The following is an 18,058-nucleotide window of genomic DNA, read 5'->3' on the forward strand; positions in this document are numbered from 1 at the left end:
CAAGGTTGCTGGTGCCAGGGAACATAGCAGGATGTTTGCAAACAGTTTTTACAATATCTTTATGATAGGAATCACAGAACAAAACACAACTCTTTCCCTCAGAATGTGAATGAATAGAGAAAAATATTACTAATTTTCAGGAGAATAAACATACAATTGTACATTTCATTGATTGGAAATGCACAGATGAAGGTCATAGGTTTAGCAAAATTGAGGCAAAATTTCTTAAAATGGAAATATATATATATAATATTGCTCCATTATTAACATATTTACTTATATTTTAGTTGAATATAGATACAGTTTATAATTTCTCTGAGTAAAACAAACTCAGTGCCCAAATGTATTAATATATAGTGAAAGAAAAGAGATGTAAATGTAATATGTAAGTTGTAAATCTTCACTATTTCTAGTATTGAATTATTTTTCATTAAAATCTTTGAAAATGCACTATGTGTAGTGAAAGGAAAGAAAAGGGACAACAACATCTTCACATTTTCAGTGACATCAATTTCTTTTATAACAGTGACCTTCGAGGTCAAGAAGGTCACTATTGTGATGGTACAACAATGCAAAGGCAGAAAACACTGCTTCTTACTGTTCCACCCCTTTACATCCTGCTAGATGTTGACAGATGATGATAAACAGGATGGACCCTGACTCCAGACTAGTGGCACTGTCTTCAATACTCTGGACCTAACGATTCCGAAAAGCAGGGACTCCAGAGAGAGGATGGAGGAGACACAGCAGAATTCAAGTTATCAGAGGTTAGGGGCTGAGATACAGGAGTGAAGTAGTAAAGTGATAAAGGAAAAGGAGCTCTAGAACACACGCTGGTGATTGAAAAGGACTTCACTTTGTTCCCTACTTTCCCTGTGATTTATTCTCTTCAACTTTACTCTGCTTCCTTCTCTTTCCTTTCCACTTCCTCTCTCCTGCAGTAGGACGACTCTGGTAGCTAACAGCCTGATGGTTTCCGGGGAACAGAGCACTCTTCAGAGTGCCCTCCCCTCCTCCCTCAGCTGTCCATGCAGCCACGTTCCACTGCTCCCCGTGCGCCTTGAAAAGAGGACAAGCAGGGGGAGAGGGCGTCAGGCAGATGTGGTGGGTTGCAGTAGACTTGTTAGACACCAGTTGGACCACGACCCTTATCCATTGGGTAAGGTAAGTAACGTACTTTACTCTAACCCAGAGGGTAAGCCCCTTGGCTGGCTAGTTGAGGAAGCTGTCAACAAGTAACAAACGCAGATGTGCAAAGTAGCCAGAAATTGCAATATAGTTTACATCTTACATATATATCTCTAGATTACTAACAGATAATAACAACATTCAAATACAGAAAAGTATTTTTACTTAATGCCTAACTGACTAACCAGAGATTTAAAAAATGAAAGCATAATTAGGATGAAAAACTTTAGATGTTTCCTTTTGAGTTGTGCAGGTCAAGGTTATTATCTCTAGCTTACAGATAAGGAGACTGATGTGCACAGTGGCTGGGGCACGTATTTGGGTCATCAGATATTAAGTCTGAATAGATGAGATTTCTTAATATGGCATTTCAGTTTTACTCATATCAAAATTGAAATTAGGTTTCCCAGTCTCCTGTTTACTACTTTCTATGGCATGCACCCACGTGTCATAGTGTCATAGAAATACGTGTATCTCGAAAGATACATAAATACTTATATCTCAAGAGATACATATCAGATCTTTCAGCAGTTCTCCTGACTCATAATTCCAACTACTTGTAGGGTGTTGCCACTGTACTGTCTTGCCGCTACATTCAATTTATCATGTACTAACTGCATCGTATCTCTTACAGATACTATTATTCTTCTAGCTATCTGAATGAGACTAGAAATGTTGGAGTCATCTTTTACTCATTCTGCTCCTTCATCATCTAATTACAATCTGTCCCCAAGAGTTATCATCCCTTCATCTTTGCCTCCCCTGCTGCACTCCCACAGCTACCTCACTACCCGGGACTTTCATCACCTCGGACTTAAATTACTAAAAGAGGCTTTGGGATGACTCCCTTGCCTACACTCCATCATCTGCCACTCTGGCCTCAGATCAGTGGCCCATCAAAATTCACAGCCGCTAGCCGGTCCAAACACTTCTGGGATTTCGAGTCTTTCTAAGCTGAGTCTGTTTTCTAGGACAGTCTAACTTTGACTCTCAGCTCAAGGGAAGCCACTTTCCATCCACTCTCCTACAAAAACTCACCTTATTTCTGCTTCAAAACTCTGTTGTGAATACTTTTCTCTTCCTCCCTTCTTTTTATTCACACTGTAATGGTACTTGGGGGCTCAGCTCAAAATCATTGTCTTCCACCTTCTACGATTAAGGAAGTTCATAATGATGTCTCCATTTTCTGAATTCACATGGTTCTCAGCAGTATCATATGCTCTGGTCCTTCACTGTGCTGTAACGGATATGCTGTGTTTGTTTTACCAAAGAAACTACAAATATTTATTGTGTAGAACTAATATTATTTGCACTTTTCATAGCATCAAAACAGTTGAAGTCACATAAAAGTGAAATTTTACTAATTGTTTGATTCAATAAACATGCATTATTATTTTTTATAAGCAGATAGGAAAAGTTTGCAAGGTATTCCTCAGTATCAAATATCTCAAGGAGGTTAGTGACTTCTTTAGCTTTTACAAGTCTAATAATTTTGGCTTTATTTACATACTTATCTTGAGCCAATTATTCTGAATATTCTGCTGAAAAGGGAAGTGTCAGAATAAGAAGCATCCTTTACTTCATGGACCAGAGATTTACATGTGTAATTACATACTGACATTCTTACTATTTCAAAATGTAACTCTGATGCCTGAGCTGCATCCTTTTCTAATTGTCTTACCTGTCTTACCCTATTGAAACATCAAAATAGGTGAGCATCTGTACACATACACTTGGCCTGAATATCTGCATTTTTTTCATGTCAGCAGTATAATGTCACAAACCAAAATGCTGGAAGATACATAACTCCCAGTTAGGTATCCGTGGACTTAAATAGAAAAACACCTAGTTCAAGTCTTTGCCGTTCCTGCTACTTACTCAAAATCTTTGTAAGGAAAGGTAGAAAAGAAACAAGTGGTTCAAGTAAAACGAAACTGTGCATAAAATCCCCAGCAGTTCAAACCTTGGCTTTCTGGACTTTTTCACGAATTACAACTGCAAGTTTAACAGCCAGCCTTTGGGACTTCAGTGCACCAGGTAGGGGATATTGTTCCATAGCATAATTGCTCTCTAGGGAAAAGGCATTTCGGTGACTTTCATGTTATAAGGCAGCACGAGCCAGTGGGTCATTAATCATTAGTGAGTGTCACTGAAGACTTTAAATATAAAGAAAAGGGTCCAATGACATTAAGTATCAGAGGAAAAAAGAATCGTGCAAGTTTTCATGACACTCTGGCTTATTAACACTAAAGTTTCATACCTATATATATACACAAAGAACAGATTTGAAAGAAATCTACGAAAATAAACTTAAAGACTAACTTATTACGTTGAATAAAAATTTATGTCTCTGTAGTTGATTCTTTGGGGATATTTATAGGTGAGCAGCAGAGTAGAGGAAAATGAGGCAGTACTTTAATAGTTAAATAATTTAAATTAAGTACTTTTACCTAATGACATAAAAATACACCATCTCTTTTTGATTTGGTTAATTCTTTTTAAGTTCTGGTTTTTATTTATTGCTCCATTTAAACATAACGGGAGCAACTTGGAACACAAGTCACATCTTTGTTAAAAATTAAAATACGGTAAAATACTTAAAAATAAAGTAAAGAGGCACTAATAGCAGAAAAAGCAGGCATTATATTTTCCCCCAAATCCTAGCTTAAAGACAGCTACTGTAGTCATAAACTTTCTAGCCCTAAATTTCCTAGCAGCTAAGCAAAAAGAGGAAAAGAATAAATTATCTCATGAGAAGCATAGTAGAATGCCAGGAAAACAAATTTTCTCCTAGCACTAATTTCAGTTTATCTCATGAGTGACACTGTACAGCGCTGATTCAGTGAGTTTTCTGTTTCAAAAAGCAGAAATCACCTCTGTGTAACTTGAGGAAATTCAGTGAAAAGATAAGAGGGAGCTCCTAGAATCAAAGGGATGGTTGAAAAAACCAGGCCTGTACCCAAGAGGAAGCAAGGTTTTTAGAGGCTCAACAGCTGGAATAGGCTGACAGCCTCTCCCAGGCAACAGCATTTCAGTCAGTCCCGCTTTCCTGCTGACTCTGCGTCTGTTACTAGAACAAGGTGACTCGTGTCTCAGTAGCAGACAGACTGTGACAGTTGCTCCCAGGCACTATCACTCTAACGCATGAGGCCACCTGCTCCATCGCCCTGGCCTCCGTAACAAGTATCTACTTGAGGCAGCCACTTGAGGTCTGGAACTGCTTTCCTTCTCTTGCCATCCTGTCAACCCCACAGCTCCCCACTGTGCCAGTGGCTAGTAGCCCCCTTCAGGTCAAGGTAAATATGCTCAAGCAAATTATTTTGAGAGGAGAGGGAATATTGAACTGAAAAAAGAGTGAAATTTAATAATCTGGTAAGACTTCAGATCCTTGCACCCAGAGACAGAATTTTTCAGGGGAAAATGAAACACTTTGAGTGAGAATCTCAGTCTTTGCTCCTCCTCACCCCTACCTCCAGGCCAGACCGCAGGAGTAAGGAGAAGGGAGGAGGAACCTATCGCCTTCAGGGAAGGAGAGATATACAGAGATACCCCCTGAAAACGCAAAATCCTATCAGATATTTCAAAAAGCAGCTTTATATCTGAAAAGTGCTCAGGATACAGCACATGGGAGAGTGGCTGGCTGAGCTTGGTGACACAAGCCCATACAGCTGCCGTTCAGGGCGTGTGAGCAGGGCTCCACGGACGGAGTCTCCGGGCTCCTCGCTAGCTTTCCTAGTGGGAAAGGAGGCATCTGGCTTTACAGTCCTCCCAAGAGGACACCAAGCAGGGGGTGGCACTTCCCCAACAAGAAATCAGTGTTCTCTTAGAAGAGGGGAATGGGATGCTGGTCAGTCAGTCCAAATGGATCACTGGCCAGTGCAGTGGCAGCAGCAGCGCCTCGCCTAACGTTCAGTCAGGGCTTATCTTCTGTCAGGCGCTGCTGGAAGTGCTTTGCATTTGTTCATCCTCATAATCCACCTGTGAAGATGACACTGATTTATAATTGTAATTTTAAAATAGAAGTGGCCGAAGATACCCAGATGGCCAGGGATGGCACTAGTAGTCAAACTTGAGTTTAGGGCTCATGTTCTTAATCCCTACAGACACCTTCAATAGCTGTTTTAAAGACAATGCAGAAACTACCTTCATACAGCTGCTTCTCATGAAAACAAATGCCAAATCAGAGTTCCTTGAATACACTGAGGGTTCAACCCAATATATTCTGAAAACACATGTTAAATATATTATTTTTATAAAAACCTTTAGTATATTCATATCAAAATAAGGCTGAATAATGGAAGTTGTAGATGAAGGTCAATATCATTTTAGGAAAAAAAAGGTTTTTTACAGTAGAGAGTTTAAAATTGCTTTCTCTGTATGTTTTGATAAATGTATCTATCTAATCTAATAGAGTACTTGGATTTTTCACTATTTATATATTTTACACAACAAAATAGTAAGAAATATGATGCCAATAACTTTACAAAAATTCAGATATTCCCCAATTTAAAGGAAAAAACTCTTTGTCACTGATGCCCAAATCCTCTGCCAGTCCCATTTCCTACATGAAAATAGTTTGAGGTGTCATTTTTAAAATAGATTTATTCACAAAGAACAAGCAGACACTCTAATGGTTGTGGGACATTTCTAGCCCAGAATTAGAGCCAGTAATAGAGAAAGCTATTAACTTATTGAACTTTTATATAATCAAATCTTAAATGTCTTTTACTATTTTCTCCAAGACAATGATAATCAAATTATTTGAGTGGAAAAGACAAGAAATTGAAGAAATACATCCTTCTATTATATCCCAATTTCTGTCACTGCTCTGTACTCTAAGTTTCATAAAAAGGAGTAATTTTTTTTTACCTTTGTGAAGCTTAGGATTCCTGGTAGAATTTGATAATAACTGAATCTTCTTTACCTCCTCCTTTCGGGTATATACATTTACACATACCTGCACAGACTATGTGCTGCCCACAAGTCTGTCTGTACATGATTCGGGAAGGTTCACTGCACAATAAAGCCATTTAAGTGGCAATAGTTTTATGGTAAGATCTCTCATTTCACTTTAGCATTTTGTCATTTAATTAGGGAAATGTGTACTGAGAGGTTAAACAAAGAAATATGACTTTTATATGAAATGATTTCCTAATATAATATGTAATAGATTATATATACCATGAAATAATATATGACATAAATAAGAATACAAAATTATAGATTATTTTGCTACATATTTAAATTGTATTTCTGCCACATGTTGAGGGGAATTTCTATTATTTTGCGTACCCTTTGAGAAAAATTACTGACTACTTGAAAATTGCACTTCTGTGGTATTTTTCAAATTTTACAATACTAAAAATTAATACCTTGAATATGAAATGGGTAAGAGTAAGAGATTAAAATGAGACTCCATTTTACTAATTTTTCTCAGCATTCCCAGCCTTTTCTGCACATTCCCAACTCTCCTCAATGCATCAGTTCTTCCTATGGTTAAAAATATGCAGGATGAAGTACCCACATAGGTATGCGTGTGAACACACAGGGGTTAACATTTTCTCATGTCCACAATAAACAGTAAAGAATCTTATCTCAATTCCCTCAATGTTTTCTATGCCTGAACCACCTTACCTACAAAGTGGCTTTCCTTGAGCTATTTAAACAGTATTTCTTCCATTAAATCAATCTTAATATTTTCTATTGCTTAACTCATAAAATGAATCACTTGTTAGGTATTTGATGATAAAATTATCGTCATCATAGAAAATATATTTTCCTAGGAAAATATTTTATATAGATGTAGTTTGCTACACGTGGGGAGGATAAAGAGCAGTCTTTGTGCCCTGGAGTGATCCTAACTTGAAAGGTGATTGGATCAGTATTACATTTAATTAGAAATTTGTTCTGTGGAGAAATTGAATATCCCAAGAACGTGCTTTAAGTCCCTGCAGGAAGAGGAAGGCTCCTTGCTTGAGCATTTTAAGGCCAAGTCCTTCCCATATACAAAGGCACATACCAAGAGCACTTTTAATCGCCTCACCTTAAAAAAAAATGAATAAGCAACCACAGATGACTACAGTTGCAGAAAAGGAATAGAAAAAGGCAATCAATGAGAAGAATGAAATTGACCCAAGAAGAAACAGTGGACTTAGGACCAGGAACACACATTTGGGGGACCCAGGGAAAAACTGAGTCCCCTTGTTCAAAAATTGTTCAAGCTTTCAAGAAGGCTAGAGCAGAGCGTGAAGCCAAGAAAGACCTTTTATGCACAGGGCCCTGTGAGACGGCACAACTAACTGCATACCCACGAAGCAGGCTCTCCATGTTTACGACACAAAAGCAACTTTGAATAAATCTTTACGGGTTACTCTCAGAGAAATTTCCACAATCCAAGAATAAGACGAAATAAAGAAAAGAACAAACAGAAAACATGAAACAACTCATGAAGTTTAAATACGTTAAAAGATGCACCAAAGTTCTCCTGCAGCCTTTACATTTGGCCCAAATCTGCTAATTGGCCTTGGCTTCAGTGTTGGCCTTTGGAAAGCCAAAAAGGTGAATACCTCCATGTCATTTTTGACATTTTTGAGCTTCTATATGATAAGTAATTGGGTTCCTATGAACTCTAATTGACAAATCAGAGCCAGTGAAAGAAACAGGCTACGCCATTCAGATTTCTTTTTCGTATCTGAGTATTTACTTCTCTTGAAGTGAAAGATTCTTGTGTGTTTCATATGCTGAACTCTATTAGTAACTGAAATATAAATATAAATTTATTACTACAAGTGTAAAATTTTCTAATATTTAATGATGACTCTATACATTTGTATTTTTATGAAAAAAGTAGCTATTTTCAAAGAGTTAAAAGTGAAAAGTAAATCAGCATTGTGATTATTGAACAAAAATTCATAACCTAAACCTATGGAAATTAGGGTTATAGCACAGAATGTGAATGTTACAAATATTATAAGCACTTTTATGTATCTACCTTATTGGAAGCTCACAACAATCCTTTGAGGTAAGTAGAGATCATGGTGCATGTTAGATATTCGAAGACACAGAGGCTCAGAGAAGTTAGATTTGGCTAAGGTCACCAAGGTTGAAAATGGACACAAATGGAACCAAACTAGATTTCTGTTGCTCCAAACACACTGTTGTTCACTTCACACCATATGTCTTTTTAGGAGAACTGTGGATGACTCACGTCAAATATTTTTATAAATAAATGGAAGAGGTAATTGTTCTGCACTTCAAAAACGGAGATATATTCTTAAGGAAAGTGTAGTGCTTGTTCTTAATTAACTGTTGGACCAAACATTTTTTACTGTCAAAAGATTCCTGAAAAGATTGTTTCGCACTGGATTCTGTGGTGCGCTAAGATGGTAGGATAGTTGGGACAAGGGTACGTAGGCTGCTCTGGAAGCTGGAAGAATGCCAGGGTACCATCGCTGCTTCAGTCAGAGAAGGTGGAATTATACCTGTCTTAAATAGCAGGCATATGAATAAGCTATCTTTTGAAGCAGGGATTTCATGACTAAACAAAGAAACATTTAAAATAAATAGAATACAGTAAAATAATAAAAATCCAATGACACACTGATCTAGAGTATTGTTAATAAAACAACATGTCCTGTGCTTTATCTATAGTGCCACAGATAGCAAGTGAGTAATTGACATTTTACCTCTTATTTAAGGATCTCCTCCATACAGATCTTTATGGACAGTTGCTTATGATTTAATTTTAAACTTCTTCTCACTATTACTTTCTAAAAAGTAAACCATGACGCTGGGCTTGGGTATAATGGCATTTAAAAAATAATTTTCAACTATTTCAAGCTTTTCCTGACATCATCATTTCCACAATTCCTATTGTTACAAGTTCTCAATAATTTCACGTTCTTTTTTACATGAATACCATGATCACAAGTCCCCTGGAAAAAAGCGCCCCATTTTACATAGTCAACTATGTGTAAAGCCAGATTTATTTATAAGTGCATAAATCATGCATTTGCACCTGCATAAAAAAATGCTGCATTGTACACATTATGTGCTCCTGCCAAGATGATGTTTAATAGAGCCAAACCTAGCAAAACTGGCGTTTCCTATTCCTTTCCTCTGTCTGAAGTTTCTCCTATGCTTTGCTGAGCCTGCGTCCTCCAGTCACATGAGTAACACGAGCTATCATTTATTAAACTCTTCTTCTGCACCAGGCATTTTACACAAGTTATTTGTGAAACTCAGCACAACTCTGCAAGACATTTGTTAGCTTCCCATATTTTTCAGATGAGAAAAGTGTGGTTCGGGAAACTGCAGTGAGTCACACTGACAATCTCTATGGTATCATATCTACTTTATCACTTCATCTTCCAGAAGACCTTCTTTACAGTTTTTGAAGGGAAACTCAAGATAAAATTTGATATATTCCCATTGTGGTGACTTTGTACCAACAATAAAAGTAGCCTAGACCTATTTTTTAATTACTTTGATCATATATGGAGGAGTTACTGAATATTGTTTTTACGTGTATTTGATATCTTTCCTGATTTGTGATACTTTTCAAGATCAAATATCCAGGAGTAAAATTTTGTCAAGAATATGTCAGAATTTCATGATCAAAAAGTAACATTTTCCAATACTTTTACTTTGTAAAATAATGTTTACTTTCCCTTTCTATTTTACTCTGCAAAAATCTCAAGTGGGGATATTACTGAGTTTATTTATGAGGATTATTAACTTTATTACCAGTGACATTGTTTCAAGTCCTTCAAATACTCATTTCCTTCTCCATGTTGAAGATCTGCACTTCAGCCAAATTGTGCTCACTTTTAGGGTCAAATTTGTTCAGTTTTGTTTATTTTGAATATGTTATAAAAAAAAAAAACCAAGAATGATTTTAGTGCAACACTATTTAGTTTTATGATTTAGTGCTGTTATGAGTTATGTTTCAGTATTTACTATTTACATGGGGGAATTAAATGAATGATCCACTTTACCACAAGACAGATGAACCATGGAAAGAGAGAACTGGAGGGTATGACAAAGAGGGTGGTCACTGGGGAGAGGATGCTGCAGGGCTACAGGGAAAATGGACATGACTAAAATGATCAGTAAGTTCCTTACCCTCGGGATGATTATACAGTTAGTTCTATTACTTTGTAGACAAATTCATTTTATTGTCATATAAATTAATATTCTATGTCCATTTAAATTTTTATTTTATTTTGTTTTTTTTTTTTTTTTTTTTTTTTTGCTTATTGTATGGTTCTATAACATGCTTTCTTAAATAACAGAGGTACAAAAGAAAATATCCCAGGGATTTCTACTGATCTTATGCATGGATGGAAAGCATCATAATTCACAGGACACACAGTAATATGTTCCTCCCTATTTCAGTTTATGTACTTTGCTCCAAATAGTCAACATGAAACTAAAATAATTCTTTAAGCTATAGGTAAGTCTTAAATGGTTCATGAACAGACTCTTTTATTTAAAAAAAAAATCAAATACATAGATTGCTTCCTTTTATCAGAAAACTCACTCGTTGCCCCATTTCCATTAAAAAAATTCTAAAATGGAAAATTTCTATACAAGAATTTATTTAAATTTGTCACCAAAATTTATATGCTTCTATTTTACCCTCTAGTTAAGTATGCCCACATTTTATCAATTACAGAGATATATGCAGAATATTTTATGAGAGACACTATGGAATTGTAAAAAAGTGTTCTGGACTTTGAATCAGGAAAACAGATTTCTAGCTCATGTTTGGCAGTAACTGGCTGTGCACACTGCAGCAAGTCATTCAGTCATCTGGGCTTCAGCATCCTAAACAATGGAGTGCATGGTGAAATTACATAATTTCTAACTCTTCATGCTTTAATATTCTAATGAGTCTATTCTTTTTTTCCCCTCACCTCACTAGGGAGTCACAGTGATGAGGAATGATGGAGAAACACCTTAAACTGTAAAGGTTTATTTATCTCCTTTAAACAAGTTTAAATACAAATAAGACAGATATCATGATCTTCAGAAGAAATTCCTCTCCTCTCCTCTCTCTCTCTCTTCCCGTCTCTCTCTTTGAGAGAGAGAGAGAGAGAGTTCTATCTATAAACCTTAGGCATTGAATAAATTCACTGTGTGTGTGTTCTTTGGTAGACTGGTAACTATTAAGTTAATGTGACATTTCCTTCTTATTTTTCTTTTCAGAGAAAAGAATTAAAATTAAACATTATAGCCCTTATTATTTAATTCTCTGCAACTGCATAAAATGGTTTACAAATGAGATTAGTATGTATTTGAAAGAGAAATTTGCAGGTTAACCTTCTTGATATTAGTTAATTGCAACCTTCTGTGAATCTATGGTAACCTTATTTCCAGGGTTAGAGCCAGTTTTTTGCATTAGTTCTTCCAAAGGGACCACATGTCAAATATCCTTGGAACAGGGTACAATTTAAATTACTGGTGGTCTACTAGTTATTTTCAGACTAGGAGAACAAACACCAGATGTATTATAGACAGACTTTAAAGGGCATTACAAAGAGAAGGGGTAGGGGGGTGGTCTATGTCTCAAATTGTGGGATCCACCCATTTTTGATCAATGTAATAATCTCATTGTAGAAGAATTCAATTCATATTCATCACCATCTTTGAAATGATTCCATGAATGAAGACTCTGTGTGTAAAACAACCTCATATAAGCAAGACATAATTCACTCTTGATTCCTGGGACGTGACTTGGAATTTGCATGCCTGATTTACACAGAGGAATTGATGATGTACAGTGTGTCAAATCTTACTTGAGGTTACTTGGTAGTGTCCTGTAGTTTTGTTTCAAAATAAAAATGTTTACTAATTCAAGAAACAGTTTAGAACAAACATGTACAAAATAAATCTGCTTAATAAAGATGAAATAAATTTTAAAGCCCAAATCATTTTGCTTCTCTATAGGCAAGGTTTTCCTGGGGATTTTGCTGATATTTTTCAGCTTCACTTATAACTCTTTTTCCATTTTTGTTTCCTGATCTCCAACTATACTCTCCTTTCACGGTGACACTGACACTCAGCATAGCTATTAAACATGACTTTGTTAACTGCTCAATGAGGCCTGGTGTGAATTGAATGGCCACCGTCGCCAGCTGTGCAAAGCCTTTGATCTTTATTTACATTTTGATTTCATGTATTGGTGCTGGTGGTGGAGATTTTCTAACCAGCACTGTTTTAATGGATTTAAAATTCCATACAAAGATTCTTTTTAGCCATTATCCAATTAAACTTTTCAACATAAGGCTATAACACAATGACGTAAAAAACTACCACATATTTTTCTCAAACATAGAGAAATATACACACTACATTTTAAGGTAAACATATTTCCTACTGAGATTTGACTATTTTCTAATCTACATCTATATTTCCATTGAGAGTAATTTAAATTTCTTATCATTTGTACTATCTCATGTGCTTCACTGAACAATGTGCATTATACAATTAACTTGAAAATATTTGCATTTTTATGAAATAAAGAAATAAAGAAAAAAAAAAGAAAAAAAAAAGAAATAAAGTTCCTTAAAATATTATTTATGGTGATCAGGATCAACTGGGGAATTTTATTAAAGTATCTATCTATTTGTTAATACATATATTTTAAAACTTTTAAAAATCAGAAGCAGAGGTTCTAGAATGAATTTCATAGGCATGGTTAAAATGTTAGCATTTAAATCTGGAAATTTTAAAGATTCTCATGATTTTTGATTTAGCAAAGCATACATATACTTGCAATCAATATTTATAGATCACTTTATACATCTATCTCTATCTTATATGGAATCAAAGACTTATACTAAGCCAAAGAATATTTGGAAGCAAATGATATTCTCTTAGACATAAATCACATTTCAGAACATATAATCTACAATACTTAAATATGTTTCTTAATATAAAAATTACTGTTTTAGAAGATGAGATATTGAATCCAGAATTGTTTACAATAACTCTAGAAACAGCCAAATCTACAGTAACTCTGTTTGTCACCTAACAGAATATCTTGAATGATTTCATCTGATACAATTATTTGCCACTAAAGGTTCTGCAAGTATAAGTATTCCTTCTTATCCTTTGAAAGAGTACCATATGGCACCTTCGTTAACATTTTAAGTGGATCAGCACTGTTCACTGAAATGTGGACTTAAAGCTTTCCCAAAGAAGAATGGGTTTGTTCAAATATAATTGACACATCTTTCCTCCTAAGAACGGCCTTCCAGTGGGCACTCTCTCAATGGTTATTGCTTCTCCTGCTGTTTGTCTTTAGTGAATACTAATATCTGAATTTGTAAAAGTTGATTAATGCCCTGAGTTTCTGTTGTTGTTGTTTGTTTTACATATTATCAGTGACATAGACAATAATTATCCCAATTTGCAGACAAGGAAATAAAACTCAAAATACTGTGTCCAAGCAGATTGTGGATGAATCACACACATTAGGGACATTGTCAGTGGGCTTCCTGGAATTGAGATGCGGGTTGAACAAACTTCTCAATTCGAGACAGTAACTCAGCAGTTCTACAGATCTACACCTCAGAAATTAGCAGAAAACTTACAAAAATATACTCTTATTTATTTCCAAAACACTTCACATTTGTTTTTTATGTTGAAAATGTTGTGTTAATCTAGTATGTGCTTCCAACTGACAATACAAGACTGATTAATAATGTCCTCGCCATCAAGGAGCTAAGAGCCTATAGTGAGAGAGCCATATGACAAGTATGGTAACCAGCTCGTTGTACAAATGAGGGGGGAAGAGCTGCTGTCGGTAAAAACAGAGAAGATAATTCAGTGCAGGTGTTGGGTTGTAAGACAGGATGATGCAGAATAAGCAGGAGGTAGAAAACTGGGGAAGTATGTTCCAGGCAGAGGGGACACTCCCTGGACACTTCTGGGTAAAGCACAAGGTACATTTATAAAGCTTGCCAGTAGTTCTGCTGTCATTTCTCTGGGTGGAGAAATTTGCCATGAAATGAAACTGGATATTTTGATTAGAGCTGGGTTGGGTTCCCCACCAAGCCGTGCACACACAGATCTAATAGCAGACTAGACTTACGAGAACTGAATTAACAGAGAGACCACCATCTAGATCTCAGACCGGCCACTGAGTGATACACACATGGAGTTGATACAAATATCCCCACAAAGACTTTGAAAAAGGAACTGACACTGAAGGCTGATCAGAGCTTGTGGCCTGAACCCAATCAGGTTTTACCCACTAAAGCTAAAATACCAACATTCACAACAATTCCTCAGGCAAAGAAATAACAAGATCATATTTTGAGATCATTCTGGTGTAGGATAAATTCGAGGATAGATAATGGAGACAATGGAGAAATGCAGAACATTATTAGAGAAGTATATGAAAGAAATGATGAGAATGTAAACTAAGTAGTAAAGAAAAGAAAAGTAATAAAGATTATTTGAAAAAAAATGTATAAACAGGTAGGTATTGGGGACTGATTCAAGTGAAGAAAGTAAAAAAAGAATAAAAAGTTAAAATGATGGCTGTTTCTTCCTTAAGAAATTCCCACTAACAGAGATAAGAAGGGGAGGCACTTAGGGTGGGTGGAGAAGATAATGCAGTCTTGTTTGGACATTAGGAGGACTTTCAAAATATCTACATAGATGGTGCTCAGTAGGTGTCAACTCAAATCTATGTCTCCGGAAGAGGTAGGGATGTGACATAAAGTACTGTAGCTAATGAGGATTATACAGGAAACAAAAATTTAATTCTTATGACAATAATCATGTGTTAATAATAATAAACAAAACCATCTGTCTTAGATTAAGTTCCACAGAGGCAGATTCTGAGACAAGAATACAGGTATGAGTGATTTATTAAGGAGGCACTCCAGAGAGAGTGAAAAGAAAAAAAAAAAGGGAGAAGCAGGACAGGGAAGGAGAATTAGCCAAACAAAGAGCAGCTCAGGCAAAAGCCTTGCAGAGGGTGGCTTCTGCCCGATGCTGCAGATTGACTCTGAAGTCTGGGATGTGCCTCAGGATTGTTCCCCCAGGCAAAGGAGTTTGGGACTCTTCAGGACTGCTTACCGTTCCAGAGAAAAACATTCCCAAGTCCTTGCAGTCATCTGCAGAAGAGTCACAAGGGTTGGATGTTGAAAGTGAAATCACACAGTGGATGGGTGCACAGGAAGGGTGCACACTGGGTAGGACGGCAACATCGTCCACCACTGTGGAAACCCGGTGGTTCATTAGAATTCGTTTCTAGAATATCACGCACTATTTCATGTGGGGAGGGAGCATGAAGTGGCCGAAAAACTGCAGTAGGAATGACAAGACTTGGCTTTTAGCCTCATCTCAGTCCAATGCAATGCGACGTGGCAAGTTCCTTGGTCTCCTTACACTATAGTTTCCTAATCTGTTAAATCGACAAAATAACATTGGCCTTTCTACTTGGAAAGTAATTTGGTGTAGTGAAAAAAAATAAAATAAACCTAAGCTGAAGAATCTTTTCCCAAAGTTCATTTTTTGGAATGTTATGACTCTTAAAAAAATAATCTTTAATAAACTATATAAACGCTAAGTTTTACGATCAAGACTTCTCCCTAATATATACCAACAATGCAAGAGTGATTTACGGACTGGGGAGAAATCAGCTTTATCAGTAATGATTAAAATGTTTCTCTGGAACATTAACTCCAATTGTTCAAATTCAGAAGAAAGGAAATTTCTGCCATCAAACAGCTAAGAACATCGTGAAAACAAAGGCAGCATTCTATTATTCTTCTCATGGTTAAAAGTTCTTTTCACAGTTTCAATTCTGTTCATCCATCTTTTATGGATGGGCATTATCTAGATTTATAGCCACTAATAGTATGATTTTAGGACACTATTTAACATCTCTGTGTCACAGTTTACTCATCTACAAAATGGGAGGTAATATGTATTTCATTGGTTGTGTGAAATATTACATGGGAAAAATGCTTTGAGCAATTTCTAGCACATAAAAAGAGCTCTGTAGTTGCTGGCTGACATATACATATGTGTGTATATATGTATATATATGCATACGTTTGTGTATACACATATATGCATATGCATGCCATATCACATAGATCATATTTGCATATATGTACACACATATAGATATATATAATAAAATATATATAATTTTTTGCATACTAGAGGATTACAACTGTTTAGGACCATAGAAGGGGTCCAATAAACATATGTTAAATGAGTGGCTTAACTCTGTCCTATGATTCTTTGGCTTCTAAAAAACAGGAGAATAACTGAAGAATTAAAAATTTTCTCTCTTCTATTCTGCCTGCAATACTGCACACTATATATTGACCCTGGGGAAATTTACTTACTTTTGTGATTGCAAATGCATTCAATGGTGTAAACTATTTATACAGCTTATTTCCTTTAAAAGAGGGTTTAATAATTTGCTTTTATCTCGCATGTCACATATGGGATGACATAGTTAACATCTCAGTTACTAATAAAGTCGCTTTTTTTTAATGCATAAGATGATGTTGGACCAATAGCCAACATATTTAGCTAACAAGGTTTCTGTAAGAATGTCAACCAAATTAGAAAAATGTACAAGATTTAAAAATTTACTTAAACATGATTAAAAGGAGAAGTCCTTTTAAGACACATCAATTGTATGTTATTTATGACATTTTGTAAATGTCATAATGTTTTCTGCTTGGTAGGAGATAAGGTTTTGCTTAGCATTTCCTGGTTCACTAGACTACAGTAATAAAGCACACAGCAGAACTGGTGGTCCAGTTCCTACACTGAGAGTAGTTGGTTGTGTATGTCTCTGAAAGCATTCAAGTTATACATTTGTTTCTAGACCAATTAAATTCTGCCACCTATAAATACTTTACAAAATCCCCTAGAACCTTGGACAATACTTTATTCATAAAACAGAACAGAATAGCTAAAGGCAGGATGAAATAGTGTTGATATTAGGTCTATCATGAGAAAATGCTTGCAACAAGGAAGGAGCCATGGCGGGAAACGCAGCTGGACTGCATCACCTTCTGCTCATCCAACTTGACCATGGGTGACCAGGGATTTCAAAGCCAATGTTCTTTTCATTAGTGCCTTATTTCCCTACATCCCTGGCTCACTGTTCAGTCTAATATACTTTCTGCTTAGCCAGTTCCATTCAGGATTTTCTAGTTCCCTCCCATTTGGCTGCAGCAATGCATTCTTGTGAATGGGTGACATTCTGAAAAGTTTCCATTTTTCTCTTTGGGAAAGAATGTGGAACATAGACCTATTCTAATTTTTATTCAACAGAATTCCATTTAGTATTATTTTCCTGGGAAATAATTATAATACTGATAATAATAATGGTAGTGGCTGTATTGAGTATTTAATATATGCCAGTCACTGTGCTAAACATTGTACATTTATTATTTTATTTCACACTTAAAACAACCATTATAGGTAAATACTAGTATTATTACCATTTTATAGAAGAATAGAATGAAGCATAGAGATGTTAAGTAGCTTGCTTACAGGCCATGGCAACTAAGTGGCAGAGCCAGGATTCTAGTCTTCTAAAGCTGACTCCAAAGAATGGGCACTCGTGATAAGTTTCTTAAAAGATGTAGATAATTATCTCATGAGCTTCTTGGGATTTATGAGAAAATCATGCAATGAGTAAGTAATAAACAAAAATTATACAATTAAATTCTGTATTTTTAGTAGTTATCACAGACAAGCAGGTGAAATCAAAATATAAATCTTCAGGGAAGATGGTCAGGCTTTTACATTTTTAGAAAAAAAAATAAGAAGAAAAGAAGAAAATTGAGAATTGAAGGTAGAAGCATTGGAAGGGAAGAAC

At 35.8% G+C, this 18,058-nt stretch overlaps 1 protein-coding gene across 2 annotated transcripts in view; it reads left to right on the top strand.

Moving 5' to 3' along the window:
- Window positions 1-840: 840 nt before the first annotated feature.
- HGF (hepatocyte growth factor) overlaps window positions 841-18,058 on the top strand; it is a 103,453-nt gene continuing 86,235 nt past the window's right edge. For both annotated transcript variants that reach the window (XM_045510453.2, XM_010946632.3), the window contains exon 1: window positions 841-1,164. In XM_045510453.2, the coding sequence (XP_045366409.2) occupies window positions 970-1,164 (195 nt within the window). In that variant the 5' untranslated portion in view covers window positions 841-969. The remainder of the gene's footprint in view (window positions 1,165-18,058) is intronic.

This window comes from Camelus bactrianus, chromosome 7 (assembly GCF_048773025.1).
Source record: "Camelus bactrianus isolate YW-2024 breed Bactrian camel chromosome 7, ASM4877302v1, whole genome shotgun sequence".
Lineage (NCBI taxonomy): Eukaryota > Metazoa > Chordata > Mammalia > Artiodactyla > Camelidae > Camelus > Camelus bactrianus.